Source organism: Vipera ursinii, assembly GCF_947247035.1.
Source record: "Vipera ursinii genome assembly, chromosome: 2".
Taxonomy (NCBI): Eukaryota; Metazoa; Chordata; class Lepidosauria; order Squamata; family Viperidae; genus Vipera; species Vipera ursinii.
The window spans coordinates 112,677,061-112,699,087 of record NC_139513.1 but is presented as its reverse complement, the minus strand read 5'-3'; the positions used below and the strand labels follow the sequence as shown (position 1 = coordinate 112,699,087).

The 22,027-nt window shown below is 37.0% G+C and overlaps 1 protein-coding gene across 2 annotated transcripts; it reads right to left on the bottom strand.

The window, feature by feature from the left end:
* Window positions 1-11,282: 11,282 nt before the first annotated feature.
* Window positions 11,283-19,501, bottom strand: LOC310634206 (Golgi apparatus membrane protein TVP23 homolog B-like). 2 transcript variants are annotated; one of them, XM_083352357.1, is made up of 7 exons: window positions 19,445-19,501; window positions 16,944-17,026; window positions 16,153-16,297; window positions 14,308-14,397; window positions 12,488-12,619; window positions 12,268-12,396; window positions 11,283-11,455 (listed from the first exon to the last, which is right to left on the bottom strand). In XM_083352357.1, the coding sequence occupies exons 1-7, from the start codon at window positions 19,454-19,456 to the stop codon at window positions 11,423-11,425; spliced, it is 624 nt and encodes a 207-aa protein (XP_083208483.1). In that variant the 5' UTR covers window positions 19,457-19,501; the 3' UTR covers window positions 11,283-11,422. The 2 variants fall into 2 exon arrangements, with proteins under 2 accessions (XP_083208483.1, XP_083208484.1); XM_083352358.1 differs by lacking the exon at window positions 19,445-19,501 and adding an exon at window positions 19,371-19,423.
* Window positions 19,502-22,027: the final 2,526 nt, after the last annotated feature.

The window sequence follows — 22,027 nt, the reverse complement described above, 5'->3', positions numbered from 1 at the left end:
CCTTGCTTCACTGGTCCTCAATGTTGCTACTTCTGATGACCACATAATACCTTTGAAAACATTGTTTCTATTTCTATTATACCAAAAGTTCATCCAAAATCCTTTTAATGTTTACATTCCATCAACTATCAAACTGGATGGCAAATAAAGGCCACTGCATTTTCACTTCATAATGGGATGTGTTGCTTCCCAATTGGCAGGAAAAGCAAGGTTACAAAAAGGCTATAATTAGCTGATGTTATTAGTACGTGGGTGGATTTTGTTTTTTGCTCAGGGGGAAAAAAGTACTCCTAAGAACTTAAATAAACACAACCACAACAAAAGAAAGAACCAAAGCCCTTCCCAACATGCATTCACAAAATTACATACTATTACACTATTTACCGTAATAGATTTGTGAGTAAATCCACCCATGGATAAACAACCCAATTTTGGGAGGATATTTTGGCACCTAAAATTTTCACCTAATCTGCCTTTATCGACAAGGTTTTAAGAACATCCAAAATCTATAGGCATGTGGGGGGTCTGCACTTTAGGGATCTGCAAAACAGCTGCTGGTACTCTTTCCTTTCACATAACAATATTTATGGTCATGTTGTTACACATTATTGGCACACAAATTCCCCAACATTTAATCTATTCCCTAAATGTAGCAGCTTCAGCCCCTTCATGGAAAAAGTTTGCCAATCTGATATCAATTTTACCAGACGTGCTATCAACTTAATTCATAAACAGCAATTCTTGTATGGAATATAATGATGCAGTAGTTGACAACTGTTTAAACATCTCAGGGTCTCGGGATAACCCTGTCAATTTGGAGTTCCATCTCAAGAATTAGACTCACTTAAATGAATTTAATCTGCCAACTCATTTTCAAACACCATTCTCTGCTACTTCTTGCCTGCTGTCAATCCAGAGTTCTACATCTTCAGTAGCTAATGACAGTAGGGGTTGTTCTTTATCTAGTAGATGGGCAGCTGGTGGCACTTCATTGAAGGCCTCCAGGGCTGGCCATCCTTCTCCGCTAAGAAGTTATAAGACTCTGTGGGGGTTCTACAAGAATACAAAGCAGGTGGCTGGAAATAAACTTTTTTTTCTTCTCAGCCACCCATTTTTCAAAGTCTATGTTACAGCAAGACATGAGATTCAAAGGCTCTAGGGTATTTCCCCCCATACTTAGCTATTGCTAAGCACATTGATTTGTGCTTCTTAGATTGTAAGCCGCCCTGAGTCTTCGGAGAAGGGCGGGATATAAATGGGATTAAAAAAAAACTAGATAGAATAAGGGATGTGATGGCTCAGCGGTTGAAGACACTGAGCTTGTCAGCTGAAATAACAGCCTAGATTCGAGACCTGAGCGCTGCGTAATGGATTGAGCTCCGGTTACTTGCCTCAGTTCCTGCCCACCTAGCAGTTTGAAAGCATGCAAATGTGAGTAGATAAATAGGTACCAAAAGAGGTAACACTTCGGTGGGAAGGTAACAGCATTCTGTGTGCCTCAGTGTATAGTCATGCTGACCACATGACCACAGAAGTATCTTCAGGCAACACTGGCTCCCTCAGTTAAGAAACAGAGATGAGCACCGTCTGCTAGAGTTGGACACATCTGAATAGGGGAAACCTTTACCTTTACTAGATAGAATATTACAAAACTGAAGAACCGGCCTTTCCAGAAAACTATACCTTCAGTTAACAGAATTCTCAGCAAACCTACTAAACTGTATTTCTTAAGAAAAAATAGGGAAAAGACCAATCAATGGACAAATTTGACCATTGTGAATCCAACATATAGATTTATTCTGAGAACAGACTATAATAGGAATACTCTGGCAAACTGATGCCCTCTAGAAACTTTGAACTACAGCTTCTATAATGGCTTGTCATTTGCCATAGTGGCTGGGATTGATTAGGGAAAATTCCTTTATGTGAGAGAAAAATAAGGTGGAGGTTTTCACACATATAGTTCAGAAATTGCAGTTGTACAGACATATATAAAGCATTTTTTTATTTTTTTAAGAAAATTTTATTAAATGTACGTTTAAAAACAAAAGTGGACATGATTCAACTTCCCTAGCTACAACATTACTATTAGTACTACCTTATGTTACAGAAAGAAATAACAAAAACTTAAAATACGTTCTATGACAGGACAGAGTATAACAAACTGTACATACAACATCTGTAATTTTTTTAGTAAACTGTCTTTCAATCATCAGCGTTATATTTACATATCTTTCAGTTGTGTCCTGATATAGGTGCTAATAAGAAATCCTTACATTATCAACTGCTAAGCTTGTAAGCCGCCCTGAGTCTTCGGAGAAGGGCGGGATATAAATGGAATAAAAAAAAACTAATCAAACAATAGTCATCTCAGCGATCCTCCTTATCTCTAACCAATCGTACAAATTTTGCCAAGTCTGTTTCAGTCTTATTTTTGATCTCTAGGGTTAACCTGTCCATTTCAGCCCAGGATAAAATTATATCTATTATTTCTTCTTCAGTGGGTGTTTCCTTTCTTTTCCATTATTGGGCATATGCCAATCTTGCTGCAGTTAAAATATGCACTAATAAGTAGAAAGATGCTTTTTTAAAAAAAAATCCCATTTATATCCCGCCCTTCTCCAAAGACTCAGGGCGGCTTACAATTTAAGCACAAACCAATGTGCTTAGCAATCGCCTTCATGCTTTGCTGAGTTTATCATTAATAATCCCTAATAAGAAGGTTTCTGATTTTAAATCAATTTTTTGTAGTAATATTTCTTCCAATTTTTTATCCGCTGCCAAAAATTTTGTGATTTTGAACATTCCCACCACATATGATAGTAAGTCCCTGGAAGCCTTCTGCATTTCCCTCATGTTGGTGAGATTTTTTTTATCTATTTTTGCTAACCTTGTAGGGGGAAGGTGCCATCTATAAAACATCTTGTACAGATTCTCTTTATAGGAGGTGGCTAGTGTTAACCTCCTATTTCTATCCCATAGTGATTGCCAATTATCTAGGTCAATACTGTAACCAAAATTTTTACTCCAGGTTAACATTGTTTCTTTTACCTGTTCTTCTAAAAAATCTTGTTCTAATAGATATTGATATATCTTTTTTATCATTTGGTCTTCTGTTCCTAGAAGGATTTTATCTAATTGTGTATGCTCTAATTTTATCCCTGGTTCTTTTTTGTCTATTCTGTATCGTGACTGTATTTGTAAGTGTGCCCACCATTCCAACTCTATACCATCTTCTAATAGTCTTTTTCTTGTTTTCAGGTCTCCATTTTCATCTAAGAGATCTTTATATGTAATTACACTTCCTAAATTTATAAATTTGGGGTGCATGAAAATCTCTAATATGGATAGCCAATTGGGGATTTCTATATAATTAAGTTTTTTAATTTTTATTCACACGTCTAATAGTGTCCGTCTAATATGATGATTCTGGAAGTACTGACGAGCCTTATATTTTCCATCCCACATTATAGCATGCCACCCAATTTGCATGTCATGACCTTCTAATGCTAGTAGTCTTCTGTTCCTTAAGTGTATCCAATCCTTTATCCATACCGATATTGCTGCTTGATAATATTTTTCCCAATTTGGGAGGCCGAGCCCTCCTCTTTCCTTTGCATCCTGTAATAATTTTAACTTGATTCTCCGTTTTCTACCTTGCCAGATAAATTTGGATGTAATTCTGTTTAAATTTTCAAAAAAAATCCTTACCTAATTTAATTGGTACACATTGAAATAAAAAGAGTAATTTGGGAAGTATATTCATCTTGATTGTCACTATTCTCCCCATAAAGGAGAGCTGCAAGTTTTTCCATCTATCTAGGTCTGCTGTAATTTGGTCCATTAACTTGTCATATCTTGCCGACAGTTGGATCCCCAAGTACCTTACTCATTTGGATGTCTGGATATTAATTTTTTCTACTAGCTCAGTTTCTTGTAAATTGGACATATTTTTAACTAACATTTTAGTTTTTTCTTTATTAATTTTCAATCCCACAACATCTCCATAATTTTCCAGCACCCTGCTTGATTACATAATTTACTAATCCATCTATTATCTTTTTGTTTTTTCAATCTATAGGCCAGCCAGGTTTATTTGTCTGTTGAAAAAAATTGTGTAATGCTTTTTATTTTTTGTGCCATTTCTCCCTTTTCTATAATATTCAATTTATGCTTATTTAAATCTAGCTGTTGTTTTAAATCTCTACATTGTGGGGGGTTTTGTAGTTCTAATTCTAATTTTTTGTGTTCTTCCTCTAAACTTTTTCGATATTGCCTTTTCTTTTTATATTCATTGGCCATGTACGCAATTGCAGTTCCTCTCATAACTGCCTTGGCCGTATCCCATAAATTTTGAGTGCTAGTCTCCTCTTTCTTATTTGTCTGGAAGAATGTCCACATTTGTTCCTCCATCTTATGCTTAAATTCTGTTTGGTTTAGGATTGCCTTTTTTAGAATAGTATGTAAATTACTTTTCATTCAATTTTCTCTCCCTCCAACTATCTTGAATATTTAATTCTTCCACCATTTTAAAAAAAAAGTACCAGGTAATATTCTCCTGGTTCATTTCCTTACTTCCTCACTCTTATAATCTAATTCTCTGTCTATAATTGCATTAAAATAGCCAATTATACAAATGTTCTCATATTCCATATCAGCAATCACCTTATGCAGTTTCTTATAAAACTGTCTTTGTTTTTCATTTGGGGTGTAAATTCCTACCAGGGCGACCTTTTTTTTATTCAAGGAAATTTCAATAATCAGTATTCTACCTTCCTCATCTCGACAGATTTGTCTTGCTGGGATTCTTTCTTTAACATATATCGCAATTCCTCCTGCTGTGAAAGTGATACAAATTTGATTCCTAACTTAGGGTAGTTTAATATATCCTGATCTCGAGTCTTTATATGTGTTTCTTGTAGAATTGTTATATCTAAGTTTTTCTTACTGAGCTTATTCAAATTATATTTCTCTTAGCTGGGGAGTTTAGTCCATTCACATTTAATGATAATACTATTAATATTTCTACATTACTGCCTCTGTTTTGATCTTGTTGCCCTTGTTGGTCTATCTTCCTTGAGTTCTTTGTGTCTACTCTCATCATTATTGTCATAGTTCATTCTCATTTTTTCTCTTCTCTCCATTTCCTGTTCTTTGCCTTGTGATTCCCGTGTCTTTCTATTATATCTCTCTGTATTGTTCCCTTCTCTTAACTCTTTTTCTTCTAGCTCATCTTCATTGCCTAGAAGCTGCTGGAAAAACTCTTCTGTTTTATCAATCGAATCTAACCTATATCTTTTTTCTTGCCAGGTCACCACAATCCCTTCCGGCATCAGCCACCTAAAATTAATGTTTTGTCTTATTAATTTTGATGTAATATGTTGGTAGGGCCTTCTCAGGTCTCTTACCCTCCTAGGGACTTTTTTGAGGACAGTTAGTTGTTTACCTCTGTATTCTATTGGGTCGTCCCTTGTTCTGTGCAAAATATCATCCCTAATTGACTTCTTCACAAATCTGATATTTACCTCCTTGGGTAAGTTATTTCTTCTGGCGTAATTTGTGTGGATTCTATATATCTCATCAATCTCATTTGCCATCTCTTCTTTCCCTGTCCCTAGGGCCCTTGCTAGCAAGTCCGTCATCATTTCTGGGAGGTCCTCCCCCTTCTCTTCTTTCACATTTTGGAAACATAAATAATGGTCTGCCTTCTCAGTTTCAAGTAGTATGATGGTTTTTTCTAACTCTTTATTTGCTTGCAAGAGTTTTTCATTCATTTCATCTACTCTTCTTTCCTCCTTATTCATTCTATCCTCCATTTCTAATAATTTCTGTTCATTTTTCAATATTTGCTGTTGGAAACATTCAAATTTTCCATCCATTGCTCCCATCTTCTCTTTAAGTTCTCCAGCATCATTCCTTATTTCACCTATTTCTTTTTTTAAATCCTTATGATTTCTCAGCATAACCTCTTGCATATATTGTAATATTGCTTGTAGGTCTTTAAGTGAGCCTGCTCTCTCCCGCGGCATCATCTCTTCTATGGATCTTTGCCCTGCTGGGCTTAATTCCGCTTGTGAGGCTTGGGTCTTCTGCCTTCTTCCCGTCCCAACTCTTATTAGATTTGGGATGCTTGTCATCTTTCTAAATGACGTCAACCAACCCTCCCACTTATACACGATCTTTGACTTTCCCTCCACACTTGGAGAATTTATTATTCTTCCAAGGTTATAATCACTAGTGCCTTATATCTAACAATGCTATATTTTGTTGCTAATACAATATCAAACCTATTACACCTATTACGCTAACACTTCTAAAACACAATAATCAATATTAATCAATTTCAAGTGTTTATATTCCATACAATCCTAACTTTTCTATATAGAAACATGTAACAATAATATAACCATTAAATTACCTCAATATTATAACCAATATTCAGTTCTTTAACAATAAAGACCAGGTTTCACAGTCAATTCAGTTATAAATATTATTATATTCAACAAGGAGACAAATAAATTTTCTCACCCTCCTTGAGCATTCAACTTTTTGTTCCTAGTTAGTCTCCTCCAATTCAATCATACAATAGTTTATGTTCAGTTAATTCTTATTGGTCTAAATTCTCAAGACAATTACCATTTATCCCTTTTGTTTTAGAAACTTTTTGAAACAAATAGTTCACTTCTTAAGTTATGAGCATCACTGTTCCCTCATTTAATGCTAATTGGTCATTAGTTCTTATTCAAGATGTCCACTCTCTCAGCTCAGTCCAGACTGTCACTCTTCAAGTTTAGTTTGTTTTTTATTAAACTTCTTCTTGGCTTTACTGCAAGACCCAGAAAGAGAAACCACCCTTGGTCACCAGTCCTTACAGCCTGAGTCTGTTGCTTTAAAGTCAGATCTCTTTTTCCTGTCTCCTTTTCGCTGCTATCTGACAGGAGAGGTGATTTCCCCTTTCACTCTGGGGCCTCTCCTCTTTTCTTCTCCTTTGAAATTTTCCGGAGAGATTTTGCAATCCAGAACACTTACAACACTTACAAGAGCTCGCTGAGTGTTTCCTCCACCAGGTTAGTTGAATTGCTGTCCTGCTGACTCACTGCTATTTCTGACAGCTGTCATTTCTTCACGGCCACCATAACGGGCCTTCTCCTTCACCTGGCTCTCTCCTAGGCTTTCCTTCTTTCTGCAGCTTGGACTGCCATCCTGAACTGCTCAGCTGGGCGCCTCCGCTTCTGATCTCCCTCCGAGAGAACTGGGGCTTTTAAAAAACCCACCAGGAACAGAGAAAAAGCTGTGAAATTGGCATGCTCATTCAGAGCGGCGTCTCAACACAGCCATTCCATTTGATAGCTGGCCTTATATAAAGCATTTTTAAATGCTCATTTCTAGACAGCTATCTCACCTTTATGCATACAAAAGAAATGTTTCTGAAAGTGAACAAAACAGCTACAAACCTTATTTCCTAAATGATTTAAAATTTGAAACATTTGCACACATACTGAAAAGAACCTGAATTCTCAGAGATCGGGCAAACGATCACAGTAGCACTCCTGACATTAATTTCCTAACCCCACCCAGTATCTTATAAAAAGAGATTTATGGCACGACTATCATTTTGGACATACATGCTTGTTTCAGGGCTTTCCATATGAAAAGATTATCCCAGAACAGAAAGAAGAGGGCGTTTGGGGATGTTGAGAGAAGAATAAGGCTATCTAGATGCTTCATCAAATAACTGCACTGAGAAAAACATACAATGCACATTAAGATGTCCATCTAGAAACAGCCAGAATGAAAAATTATACTCATAATTAGTAGAAAGTGTGGTAAACCACCAGGGAAGGCAATAGTCTACGTACAGGAAACACAAACGCATACTAATCTTGAAAAATTTCCAAAAGTAAGAATTATAGCCAGGCAACAATTACAGCTCAAAAGAAGCACAGCTTTGCCTTCTAATTTACAAGTAAGAAAGGGACTTTAAACAAAACTGCTCATTTTGCAATGCCTTTATATACTTTCCAGGTGCAATTATCTTTGCAATATTGTGTGCAAAACCCCAGACTCTCTCTGCTAAAAGGATTATTGCAGAAATGGTGAAGGTACAGAAAATGATTGTGGGACTGGAACAGTTTACTTAAGAGGAAAGGAAGGTGACAATGTTCAAGGCTTTTTACATAGAAAAAAAAGGTAAAGCAGGAGGTAGTAATTCAACTCAAACTTGACTCAGTTACTTCATGGATACAGTATGTCCACATAGATGTCCTAGCAACAAATGGAAGCAGAAATTCAAAATATTGTTTGTTGTTATTGTTGACATCCCAGTGTAGCTCACATCTTTATTATTTCCCGGTGGTGGTGTCTCCCTTGCAAGTAAAAATCAGATCTCATTCAGCTTAGATTTTGGAGATAAACCAGGTTAGCTGTGAGGAAGTCATAATAACTGTAAATTTAGACGTGCAGACCTTCAGGGTTTTTTTTCTCTTTAATATAAACATTGATTCATTCCATAAATCTAAATTGTGGAAGAATCATGACAGAAAAAAGCATTCCACAAACATCTATGCAATATACTAGCATATAATACAGCTGGAAGGTTAAGCAACTGGATAGATTTATACAGAATAAGGTTACCAGTGGCTGATAGATATGTCTTTATTATGTCAGAGGCAGTCTGCTCTCTAAACCCAGGTTTGCTTGAAATCTGATCAGCTTTCGATGGACATTTGTTTGGCCTCTAATGGTCAAATTTGGAATGTAGAATGATGGTTTATTAAATTTATCTAGCACCCATCTCTCTATTTCAGCATGGTCCTTCACTTCTTACAACCATTGGGGAAATTGCCAGTAATTCAATGTGCTATGTAAAAATTATTGCTGGGGAAGATCCAGCAATGAAAAGTTCCTTGATTTTATTAGATGATATTGTATAGAAGAATAAGAATTTTAAAAAGAAATTATATTAAACTTTAGAAATGCAAAGACCAGAAAAATTGATGAGTGAGAAGAAAGGAAATACGAACAGCAAAAAACCTGCAAAACTGGGAGATTCTCAAGAATAGCAGCTTGTGTATATTGTTATTTTAAAACTTGAATACTGTTGATACAGTATAAGCAGAAACAAAACATCTCAAAGGTGATGTGATTCACCCACGTAGGCATAACAGTAACTTACTCTGTCTGTCAGTTACTTGGGCGAAAAGATTTCCTAGAAAATATCATTACATTTGCAGTGGTATGAATATTGTTTTCATGATATTCAATCTTTTGTGACTCATTTCAGGTAATAATAAAATTATTAGAAAACAATTAATGAAAAATGAATATGCAGTCTTAAGTCATTTATGCCAGCGTCCACTGTTTAGGTAACCAAGGCTTCCTAATACATCACTAAGGAATGCCAGCAACCAACAAGAAAGTACTCAATTGGATGACTGCAGTGTCCAGCTAAGAAGATAAAGCTCAAGTTGATTAGTAATATTAATAATGCACGATGAACATCTCTGAAATGAATGCAGCTGCTTCCCACGTAATACAGTTGTGAAAAATGGAAACTGACAAAGCTCAAAACTAGATTCAAGACATACGCTTGTTAATCAACATTAAACTCACTACAGTGTATCACCCGAGACACATGATATTGGCACACTAAATCAAACCCATTCAGAATTTCACAGCTTTAAAAAAATATATTTCTTTGTAAAACAGGTTAATTTGAAAGCTCCACAAACATGCACAATGCAAAGCAGAGATTTTAAATACATTGTTTCTGTATTCCAAGAATCTTTACTTTTTGTATCCAAATATGAACATTAACAATCAGCATTCATGTAGAAACTTGCCAACTACTTTTCCTTTTAAAATGAACAATAAACCACTATTAGGCTTATATTAAGTTTCTTTATAATCAATACTTCTTTCTTAAGTTTATCTTATAAACTATCTGAACAGTAACTGTAATATAGCTCTAACTCCTGTTTAAGCATCTTGAGAAATATACAAATTGATCATGTTTGAAATGAAGAATTGGATGTCCATACAGTAATCAGCATTAACTGAATAAATTTTAATTCTGATTTTGAAAAACAGCCCAATTACCAGTACCAATGACAAGGTAGGCCCTGTACATAGAACTCACTCTATTCAAAGCAGGAAAGTTTGCAGAAATCTACCACATTCTTAGTAGAGCCTAAATTCACTGAAGCATTGCTTACATTTGCAAATAAATATTAAAAGATGGGCTAAATCAGTGGTCCCCAACCTTCCTGGCTTGACAGTCCAGCTGGGGAGGGGACTTGTGCAAGTTGAGCTGCATGAATTTGTGTACACCCGCTGGCCTGCTGCTTGCACAACTCAAGCTGCATCCTTATGTGCGCATATCGGCCCACCACTCACATAGCCCAATTCCAAATAGGCCACAGCCCAGTAGTGGATTATATTATATTATTCCAGTGGATTACCTGGGCTGATTTTACATGAGCCACCTAGTTTAAAAATAGCTCAATGTCTTATTTCACCAGTTCTGAAGTTGCTTGTTTGGGTTTATTATGAGTTCATGGCTCTAGCAATTTCAGAACAGTCTTTCTATAATATCAATAATCTGTAAGTGGCACAAAGGGGCACACTCAAATTCCTCCTCTCTCTATAGGATGCTATGTGAATTGAGATCTACATCCTTGTAGGCTACCATAGTTGTGCCTGAGAATTCGCTTTTACTCCGATAGTAAGCTAAAGGGAACTTGTCCTTGTTTCTCGGGAAATCTAAATATTCAAGAAGGTTCAGATCAAAACCAAACAAAACAGGAAAGTTAATTTTTCCCAATCAACAGGCACCAGCGTTTTTCTATTCCGATTGTGAAACTGGAACCCTTAGCTCTTCCGCTTCCTCCTGACCTTTAGCTGAAATTATCCAATTGTTGTTATTTTCTATTTCCCTTAAGATCTAAAATCCTGCTTAAAAATACTTCATCTCACAATGTAGACATTAAGTCATGCATTAAAGGTTACATTCCACAGTTCTCACATGAGAAAAGATTGCTCAAGCCCTTATCATCAGACTTCTTGAACAAGCTGGTTTTGAAACAGCACAATATTTGATTGCAAAGTTCTTGAGGACAGTTCCGGCTATTTCAGGAATGCGTTATAAATAGTCACAGATATCATCACTATTTTTTTAACCTAATTCTAAGTGGAGAATTAATCATTTAATTAATTAAAGAGTCTAGCAGTCAGTTGAGTCAAGAAGAGCTTTGTAAAATCTAAGTTGTAAGAAATGATAAGAATTAACACTTGAGACATATTTAATTAGAAAAATCCATACACAGATTATAAATTTCCTGTACAGAGGCCAAGAAATAGGGTTTTTTCCCCCCTCCATTCTCCATAAGGACTGAAAATGGTAGGTAGTGTTTCTTCATGAACCTCAAGATACTGCTTGGTCCTCCTTGGGCGTGGTCTGTAAAAGAAAAATAAATAGCATTAGATCAGGACTATAATGACCATAGTTAAAACTCTGAAAAATCATCTTGTAGGGTGCACTTGCCCTGATTCTGGAAAAAATATTCTCCGTACCACTTTATGTGGGCAGACACAATGACTGGACCTTTGCCTAGAAAAGGCTGTTATCAAAGCACCTGTAGAGTTTTTTCAAGGAAACAATACTGCCTACCCTACACAGTGTCTCTGAAGATGGTTAAATGGAGCAAATAAGATTATTAAAGTCATGAGGATCCTTTAAGCCAGAGGTTCCCAACACCCAGGTTGTGGCCCACTATTGGGCTTCAATCCATTTAGAACTCGGCCGTGGAAGCAGCAACAAGCGCATGCACTACTCCACTTGCACACAGAGCAGCCATATCTGCCGCTTGTGCAAATGAAGCTGCGCATGCGCTTGTCTGCCACTCACACGGAACCATCTTCTCTCCACCCTCCACCGATCTGCCAAACCAGAAAAGGCGGAGACCGCTGGTCCAAGCTTCAGACCCTCAAAGTCAAATTTCTCAAAGATCAGTCATATGTATTCAAATTACAGGCAAGAGCACTCTGAAAGCATATGTGACATCTTTCCTCAACAGGCCAAGGAAGAGCTGTAATACATCCAACTGAAAGAAGTACCCATCCTAGCTGTAACAGAACCTGAACAGGCTAGTGTTGGATCCTGAATTCTTTAAATCTCTAGGCCTTCAAAAAGTAGCAAAATCAGGAAATGCAAAATTAGGTAAGCACCAAGGCAAATGCTTGGAGAGCAGAAAATAAAATCTGACATACCTGCCGCAGGAACTGCCTTCCCAAGTAGAAAGTTGCTGCGCTAGTCAGGTTCTTCCTGCTACCCACTTTGCACCGAATATAGCCATAAAGATTAGCTCCTTGCAATACTACACCCATAATTACCACTGCCTATAAAAGGAGAGGAAGATATGTGAGAGAACCAAAGCCTCACTGTGCCCCAAAAATGAGCCTAGCAGGAACAAATGAACATTTCACTCACCAGCCACTTAACTTTGAAAGAAAATAGGGCACTGAAGGCAAAAATCACCCAGAGTAAAGGACATGTGATTAATCCTAACCAGAAGATTCTGGACTCTGCTTCTGAAATAACTTTCCTCCCCTGGGCAGATGCCTAAAAATGAACGATAGTAGTATTTTATTTACACTGTATTTTATTTTTTTAATAAAGCATAAAGCAACATTATAAAAAGGTTACTTTAGTTAAAGACTGAAAAATGTTAGTGATGATATAATACAGTTTCTGAAACAGCAGAATCTAATTATTCTTTAAAGATATCGTGCAATAAAAAGCTTTACGTCTTTGGATTTCAGAGTGGAAACAGAATGAAGTATCCTTTTATCAAAAAGGGGTATCAAGAGAGAGAGCCCTTCCTGACCAATGCAGCACCACTTTACAAAGCCTCAGCTATCCCGGTCAACCTGTGCTCTGCTGGCCCTGCCATGCCCAGCTGGCCTTCACTGTCTTACTCTTAACTGCCCATACCACGTGCCTGGTCTGGCTCTATGTAAGGCAGCTGCTGGCTGCAGCAGGCCTTTCTCCCAAGGCTGCTCATGATTTGGAGAATGGCATGAACAGCCTTGGGAAAAGGTCTCATAACCAGCTGCCTCACACAGGGAAGGCTTCACCAGCAGTGGATGATGCCAAAGATCAGCTGAATGTGGCAGAGGCATCTGGCCAGTTTGGTGCTTTAGGTGGCACTGGGCCCATTGGTGGTGCTGGCTGGCTCTCACTTCCCAAGGCCCCAAGCCACCACTTCAACCTCAGCACTGCTGCTTCTGCCAGTAAGTTTCGTTATGCAGGACTTTCAAAGGGGCAGAGATGCGAGGAGATAGGCAAGGGGAATTGAAGTGCCCCTGCAGTCATAAATGCAGGCAGCTATTGCCAAGTACCTGAATTCTGATCATGTAACCATAACTTCGGGAACTGGGTGTAAATACCAGTCGTTCAGCATCTCTGTAACTTCAGTTGCTGAAACGAATGGTTGTAAAGTGAAAACTATCTGTAAAGAACAGTAAATATTGCTTATGCAAGTTTTCATGTTATGGAGATGGAAGGGGATCAAGTGTTTGAAAACTAATTGTAGTTAGTTAGTCAGGAAACAGACAACACAAGAACTACAGTTACTCAGGTTTATTGTCGTAGGATGTAGTGACAGAATCCTGGAAAGGCTGACAGAGTTTCTCTGTCCCTGTTATAGTCAAAGTGAAGTAATTTTGAGTTTCTTCCTCACCCCTATCTGTATTTCCTAGCTAAGATTTTTTTTGTGTGTGATGACTGTTGGGTACTCTTCTACAAGACTATCTTCATATTCCTGTTCAAGCCTGAAAGATTTATAAACTGAGACCTTACCCTACCCTCAAACTCATTTGCATTGGCCTGATGTATCTAAATATTTTTACGACATAAGGTTGAAAAAAGATTTTCAGCGTGCCTAAAAACTGTTGCTTGTGTTTGGTTCTTTAAAGTAATTACAGGAACTCTAAAATGCATTGTTTGTATGCTTTAATAGTTTGATCTTAGCTCATTCAATCATAATTCTTTAAAACAAGTTTATTTTTTATTTAATTCAATTGTTTAATATCATTTATCTCACTGCAAATAAACATATACTGTGCATCTTTTTTTGGCCTAGTCTCTAAATCAGAGGGTAAAGCACGTTATATTACAAATACTACCTTCAATAATTGTGCTGTGATTTGTGTGTAGTGACCTTGTATCCAATTCTGGAATTAAAAGTGCTCTAAGCTGTAGAGTACATCATTCACAGTCATTCCCTCAGCAACAGGGAAGATAGTTACCTTCCTGGCTTCAAACACCCAGTGACTTTTGCCATCATCATCAACCTGGTTCCACCATCGGAGGCCAACCATCAACCTCCCTGTGACATTCTGGAGAGAGTTAAAGACAGCATGAAAGTGCTTCCTGCAACAGCAATCATACATTTTACTAAATAAGGTCCCTCAAATGCCTTCACTGTTTTATGCACAAAACTTAAATGAAACAAAAATCTCATTCCTGTTGTGCTGTTCAACAGTAGAACTACAGGCAGCTATTAGAGTCACAGTTCTAAGTGAGCTATCAATTGCTCAGCTTGCCCTAGTATGCCCCCTGGGCTACATTCTTAGAAATCCTATTAAGTTTACTGCAAATAGCTGCTTGGCAAGCAAGTTATAATTTCACTAGGGACATGGAGACATGTTGTTACAAAGTCCTCTTAGACTACTATCATGAATATAGGTCAGACATGTCAAACACAAGGCCCGGGGGCCAGATCTGGCCCGCGAAGTGGTTTCACGTGGCCCGTGAAGCCATCCTGGAAACAGTGAGGGAACGGCCCCCACTGCCTTGGCCCTGGCCCAGAGACCCTTCTTCTGCCAGAGACCCTCAGATCTGTCCAACTCCTGCCCAGGCCCCCATAGGCACCCTTGATGCGAACGATGTAGAGCTGGCCACGCCCACCCAGTAGGCCACGCCCACCCTGGCCATACCCACCCAGCCCCCTGAGGGCAACCGCAATGCTGATGCGGCCCTCAATGAAATTGAGTTTGACACCCCTGATATAGGTTATATGCATTCTGGTTATTTCAAACGCAAGAATAATAGTTTGCCATGTGTCTTCTTGCCCAAATAACTCTGGAATGTTTATAACAAGATATAAAACAATTACATGATGGAAGTGTTTTTTCAAACATCCAAACATATTTGTAACGTTTTGTCAGGCATAAAAGTCCAATTATACATTTTAAACAATTTGAGTATTCCTATCTCACTTTGACACGCTATCTAAAATAAGGTACAACAATGACAGCATGACCAAGGAGGACAACTGGTCTGTACAAGGGAAAGAGGTGTTGTTGTTGTTTTGGTTCAGTATCTGCAATAATGATGAGTCCTAAGCAAGCCAAGAGGCAAATCTAACACTGTTTTCCAATTGGAACATATACTCTACCCTCTTAAGTCCTTGTTCACATAACACATAATCGTGCTCTGTTAATTTGACTCTGAATTTAATATATAAATGTGCACAACATCCTTCCACAATGAAAAGTTTTTGCTTTTTCTTCTTTTTATGTTTTTGGCTGCATTCTGACTTCCATGAATGCAAAAGAACCACGCATATTTTCCAGAGGATCTCCATCCTCCCAGGTCAAAAACTCTGTAGTAACTTCTTATGTTTCTATAAAGGTTAGGAGAATAAATATTTAAAAAATTGCTGTCTACTTTGGTGGCAGAAACATCACATAAACAGAACTCTGACAAAGTAAGGTTCCAATCAAAATGTTAATTAAAATAAAAAAATAGCATGTATATACAGGCATGGTGAAATGTTTATCAACAGAATAAAGCATAGAAATAGCCACTTTGTTATATTTGAATGCAAATGCAAACTTCATTATATGTTAAGATGGAAATCACATTCTACACATGTTCTGATATAACTTTAGTAAAATAGCTCAAAGCACTAAAAAACACCTCCCTTCAGCTCATTACTTTGATCTGTCTACTTGAGGAGCAGAGAAAAAAGCAAGCGAAATAAAATCAAAATTAGTATTCTAATTTTGATTAACACTACTGTTCCCTGCACTACCAATTTCTCTGATAACAAGCATTTTCAAGTATCAACATATTACAAAATGACTTACCTTCACTGCCCAAAAGTCACACGATAGAAGTAAGATGATTGTCACCATACAAGCAATATAGCTGTTGCTGAGCAGTTCACAAAGTAAGTAGACAATTATTGCACTGACCCGAAAGAACAAGTGGAAAAAGGAAGCTATGGGGTGTCTGTAAAAGACATAGGAAGAAAATAATTTGGTTATCGATTTCAGTGTTTAATCTGGCCAAATCAAGCTTTAGAATTTATGCCATTATTCCAATTTCATAAAGGCAACAATGTTCTTATTAGCATAACTATATTATGATTGGTCACACAGTCAGTTAAGTGTTTAGAGTGGATTTGGCATTTTTGTCCATCTACTGAGTGCTTCCCAAGGATCTGAGTTAGGCAGAAGTTGTTTAATAGTATTAAAGGTATTATTGTAGGATGAAAACTATTATTATTATTATTATTATTATTATTATTATTATTATTATTATTATTATTTGAACAATATAAATCAAACAAATTCTTTAACTTGAATCACCATTCTCCACAACATCATTTTCTTGCAAATATCTGATGAGGGTAAAGAGATAAGTAAATACTGCAGTTCATTTTATGTAAGTCTTCCCCTAAATATGACCAAAAAAGCAGAATCTATGAAAATATTTTCAACCTCTACACCTACACAGGATTCCACCATCACGGTTACTAAATCAAACTATATTTGCAAATGTTTCTTAGAAGAATTAAGTCATGTTAGAATTTTTTTTTCCAACCATAGCCCCAAAAGCCTGTTAAGACATAGCAACCTCTTACTTCCAGACTTACTTTATTTTTGATTTCCTGGACTTTCTGGACATTTCAACTTCTCCATCAAAAAGCGAAACATCTTCTGTCTCATCATTACTATCCTAGAAAGATAAATACAGATTTAAAACATGGGGTTTTTTTAATATATACCTTATGCAACAATTCAACAAAAAACTCCAACCTATGACAATGTGATAAAACTATAGGTGCCTGGAGGTGAGGAAAAGGGGAAGATGATTAAACAAACATTCTGATGTTTGTTTAATCATCTCCATCCCGTTTGCACATATGATGTGAGGTGGAATGCCACTATGATCCTCACAGAGTTATTATATGAGAAAAATAAGAAGTATTAGGTATGTTTACAGGCTTGACTTATATATAAAAAAAATCAAGATAAAGCTTTTATCAGCATCACCACCATTCTGGTGAAAATGCCAGATTCTGTGGTGCTTCTGGATGAAACTTAGAAAATTACATAGAAATGAGGAACCAGTATTTTGATACAGTAATATATAATTTCACTTGAAACTATTATTTTAAATTCTGATTAAAATAACAGCAACATAATCTAAGTTTTTTATTTTAAAACTATATAGCAAAATGTGGGTCTATTTCTTGTTTAGTTAATGTCAATATAAAAAGGAATGCAACAGATTAAACAAAAATGTTGTTTCTTTTAATAAGAGTAGTTATTCTACATTAAACTAGAAAATATTTCATGGGCCCTTCAACAAGATTTCTAAAGCAAGTTTTCAGGAAAGTGTACATTCTTGAAACTGACATCATACAATTTTAAAAAGCAGATGGCTAAATAACTATATTGGGGGACATGTTTAATTATTTGCTATTTGAAGCCAATACCAAGGATGCCAAAATCTGTATTACACTGTCGCCCTCAGAATATTTGTTTGTCTAATACTCTGTTTACTAAATAGCAATAGTTCTTCAGTGCAGCATTTGGGTCTTATTTCTGCATACTATCTTTTCCTTAAAAATCATTTTAAAGGTGTATGGAGAGATCACACTCCTTGTCTCACCATCACTGCAACCATTTACACACTTATTTACTTTATATAACTTGGCAGCTAAAAAGTGGATAATCACAGTCTACTTTGTACATAGGTTGAACAAACATTAACTGAACATGTTTATGAATTTACTGTAAGCATTATCATTGGTAAGATTGGGGCAAAAAATAAACTCTGGTTATTGGATTTGTTATCGTTTTCTTAGCCTTCAATCAATCAATATAATTATTTCAAAGCAAGCATAAAATAAGTGATCAAAAAACAGCACCACAAAGAAAACATCAATTTTGATGATTTTCTATGAGTGTGTGTATAACATTTTAGCATACCATTATTAATAAACTAAAAAGACTTAAAACCTGAACTAAGAATAACCTAAAATTAAGGATAAAATCAGGGCATTGTTTAAAGCTAAAACTGTATCTCTAATGAAAACCAAATAACAGAATTCTGAAAACATTCTCCGATATCATTGTTCATAATGCTCTGTTAGTAAACTTTTACATTTGGAGCTGTCAGATATATTTAAGAAGATAACAATAGGATACTTGTATCCCTTTACTGCACATCAGTATTTCTTTCTGAGAATCTCTAGCCTCAGTTAGCATCCCAGGGTGGTTGCTGCAGAGAAATTAGAAGTGAATTCCAAGTTCATTGCTTTGAGCTTGTGAGTGAAGGGAGGGTATAACTTAAATATTAAGTCCATTTCTTCATTAATAAATTATAAGCCTTTAGGGCCATCAACCCAATTTGGGGGGAAAATAGACTCATGCTCATAACTGATTTTTCAGAATGATTGTGGGATGACTCTAGAAGATATTATAAATCACGAGTGGAAAATATACCTAGTTGCATAACTACTAAATGAAACTACTCTAAGCATAACGTAATACTGCAGCCAACCTGCTATTCGTGCGTTAGGGCGCCTTACAATATTTGAGCTAAAAATGCAGATGACCAGTAAGCAACAACAATCGTTCCAGAGTTCGCTATATGCTGCTATCTTCCCGACGTCGGATTTTCACACCCTAGTAGTCCTAATCTTCACTTTTTGCTAGAGTTCATCAGAGAATTTTACTTCGACATTACACAATTCCACTCCAATTATGCCCACATTTTAATCGCCTGGGAGCCTTAGAAATGCAACTCCTCCACACACACCCCAAATTAAAAGCTATACGCAAAAACATTTAACAGCTCGGGGACAGGGGCAGAAAGAAATGCTTTGCGGGCATAGCTCAAACATCACAGGAGAAGGAAGAAAGCTGAGAGCAAGAACCAAGCCGGTCTTCCCCTCTTCTAACAAAGCAGCTACAACTTGTGTAGCTTGGGATGGGCTTCATCTGGATGTACTCATTTTCCGCGGCCACGACCTTGGCTTGAAAGTCCTCCACCAGGTCCTCTTCCAGCTCACCTCCCTCTCCATTATTAAAAAGTCCCTTCAGCCCCCTGACCCAAGCGAGGAAATAATTGCCCCTTAGCGCCCACCTGCCGCAACATCGCTTCCGCCTTCTGCCACGTCACAACCGACTCCCCAAGCAAAGCCGTCTACGTCATCAACATGCGACGGACGCCAAGATATGCGTCCAATTCCAATTCCAATGGAAAGCCGTCGACGTTGACTGAGAGATATAGGAAAATATAGAGCGCTCAAGAGCGCTCATCTCAGTTTACGATTAGATTATCTCCATCCCAAGAAAAGTAAGAGAGACTTCTCTAAGCCATGTTTCTCAACTTTTATTATTTTTAAGATGTTTGGACTAAAACTGTCAGAATACCATGCCGGCTGTTGCTAAGATTGAGAAACACCGCATCATAGGACATCCCATTATGACTCTGGAGAAAGTCAGATTTTTAAAATGGATAAGATGGGGAAAGTGTAACTTGGCACTCAAAATGAAACATGTTGCAATTTAATTCTATTCTTTTAGCTCTTAAGCCTTAAGAATTGGGGCTGCCGGGACAATGTTTAGCTTTAATATAGATTATGTGTTGTGCAGCTTTTGGGTCAACTCTCAAGACTGTTCTACTATCTCCCGAAAAATTAGTTCATAGAGATGAATAATCCGCACAGCAAAGAGACACTGCACAGGATTTTCTCAGGAGCAGGTTTTTTTTCTCCAGATTTTTCCAGGGATGCCGTCCATACCAAGGTTAGGCTGGGATCTTGGCTTCTATGTATCCGAAGGAACCAGCAATTATGCATATTGAAGAGCAGCATGAAAATTAAGGGCACTTACTTATCAAGGCTTTGCATCACTCCATAATTAGCTTTGCACCTGTATTGCAGACTGGCAGCTGAGTCCATTTATTTCTGGATTCATCCCAAAGTTGCAGTTTTTTTGAGGAAAGTGTGCCCTTGAGTCTATCTTCACTCCTGGCAACTGCCTGGACAAGTCCCTGCAATTTTCCTGGCAAGATTTTTGGAAACGGGTTGCTCCCTAAACATTACAATAAAGATTGTTTCCATTTCACTATGAAGCTATGTACAGTCTCCTGGCTGGTCATTTTCCAATTGGCAGCAACTTTTTCTTCTTAAACTAACCTCTCTCCCTTTCCTGCAGATGTATAGGATTTGTAGTAGCATGCCAAGACTATATTTCATCAGTATTTTAAATACAACTAAGTATACAGACTTAGAAACTTTCCAGGTCTCCCTCAGCTTTTTTTTTTTACTGCAAAGCATCAATGAAAGCCTGAGCATGATTTAACAATGTGGGACGAGGGCTCTGATAAAATCAATCTGGCTATATTTTTAGAGTACTGGATGGATGGCCTCTAGGATCTTCAAGGACACTGACAGATGTAACAACCCATAATCTTACTCCATATTTGTAGCTCCCATTCTGTGAAGAAAACTGAAAAATGGATGTCTCTGTGAAAGATCTGAATAGTGATGCAAAATAAAAATCGTTTTGTCATAACAATACAATAGTGAATGTTAAATACTTGAGCTTGCTTTTTTCTAACTATCAGTGCTCCAAGGAAGTATGTGGAAGTGCATAAGACCCATCTGCTAATACAACCTACTGACAAAATAAGTTTTTATATATATAAGATATCCATTATAATGCTTACAAATCAATGTTTTTGTGTGTGCTATCCACTGCATACTTGTGAATCATGAGAAAATAAAGTTGCCTTTAAATATTTACTATTAATAACTATATGGTTCCAAAATATTTAACTATTTCCTATTATATTTTTCTGTCCATGGCTGCTCTCAAATAGTTTGCTTCATTCTTCCAAAACACATGATTTTAACATTTTGAAGCATGATTTGCAGGCAAAATGTTTGAATTTGAATTGTTATTTTAAGTTTTCCATAGTTTTGAGGAATGTATCCAAATTACATGCAAGGAACAGACGGATAGGCTATAGTGATGGCTGACCTGATGCAGTTAAGCTGAAATTTAATCTTTCCTGCCAAAAGCCTCTGCAATATTTGGGGGCAGATGACGGTAGAAAGCACCCATGCTAAAATATGTTTAACTTCCATCTTACCTTTTTCAAAATGATATACATAGCATTTGCATCTCCCTTCCCCACTGCCCTATCTAGTCTGTGAGGTTGGGTGACCTGAAAAAATGTAAATGAGAACCTGGATCTCTCCAGTGCAGACTAATACTTTAGCTTTAATACCATCCATTTTTTATATAAAAATGATATTTTTGTGGCCATTGTTTTCCTTCTGATCTGCTCACAGTGATGTACAGTGCGCTGCAATGTTGTGTCCCAAGTCCTACCCAATTTTTGACTGTGTTCCAAGTCCTACTCAATTTTTGAATGTATGCCTAATTTTTGATTGCATGCATGCCTCAAAGGGGCAGAGCTTTGACAAATGTAGCAAGAACCTACAGATGCTCCTGTTATCTTATAACAGCTTCCCTCACCCCTCAGGTATCTGCTAACAAAAAGGTATTGCTGGAAGGGTGATTCAGTTGCTCCCAAGGAGCTTTTTATGTGTGAGGAGAAGGGTCGCTAACTTAAATTTTCTGTCTAGCACTGTCTAGTACTTCTGCCCTGCTGTGTCATTTATGCAAATTATAAATAAAAGCATTTGATTTGATC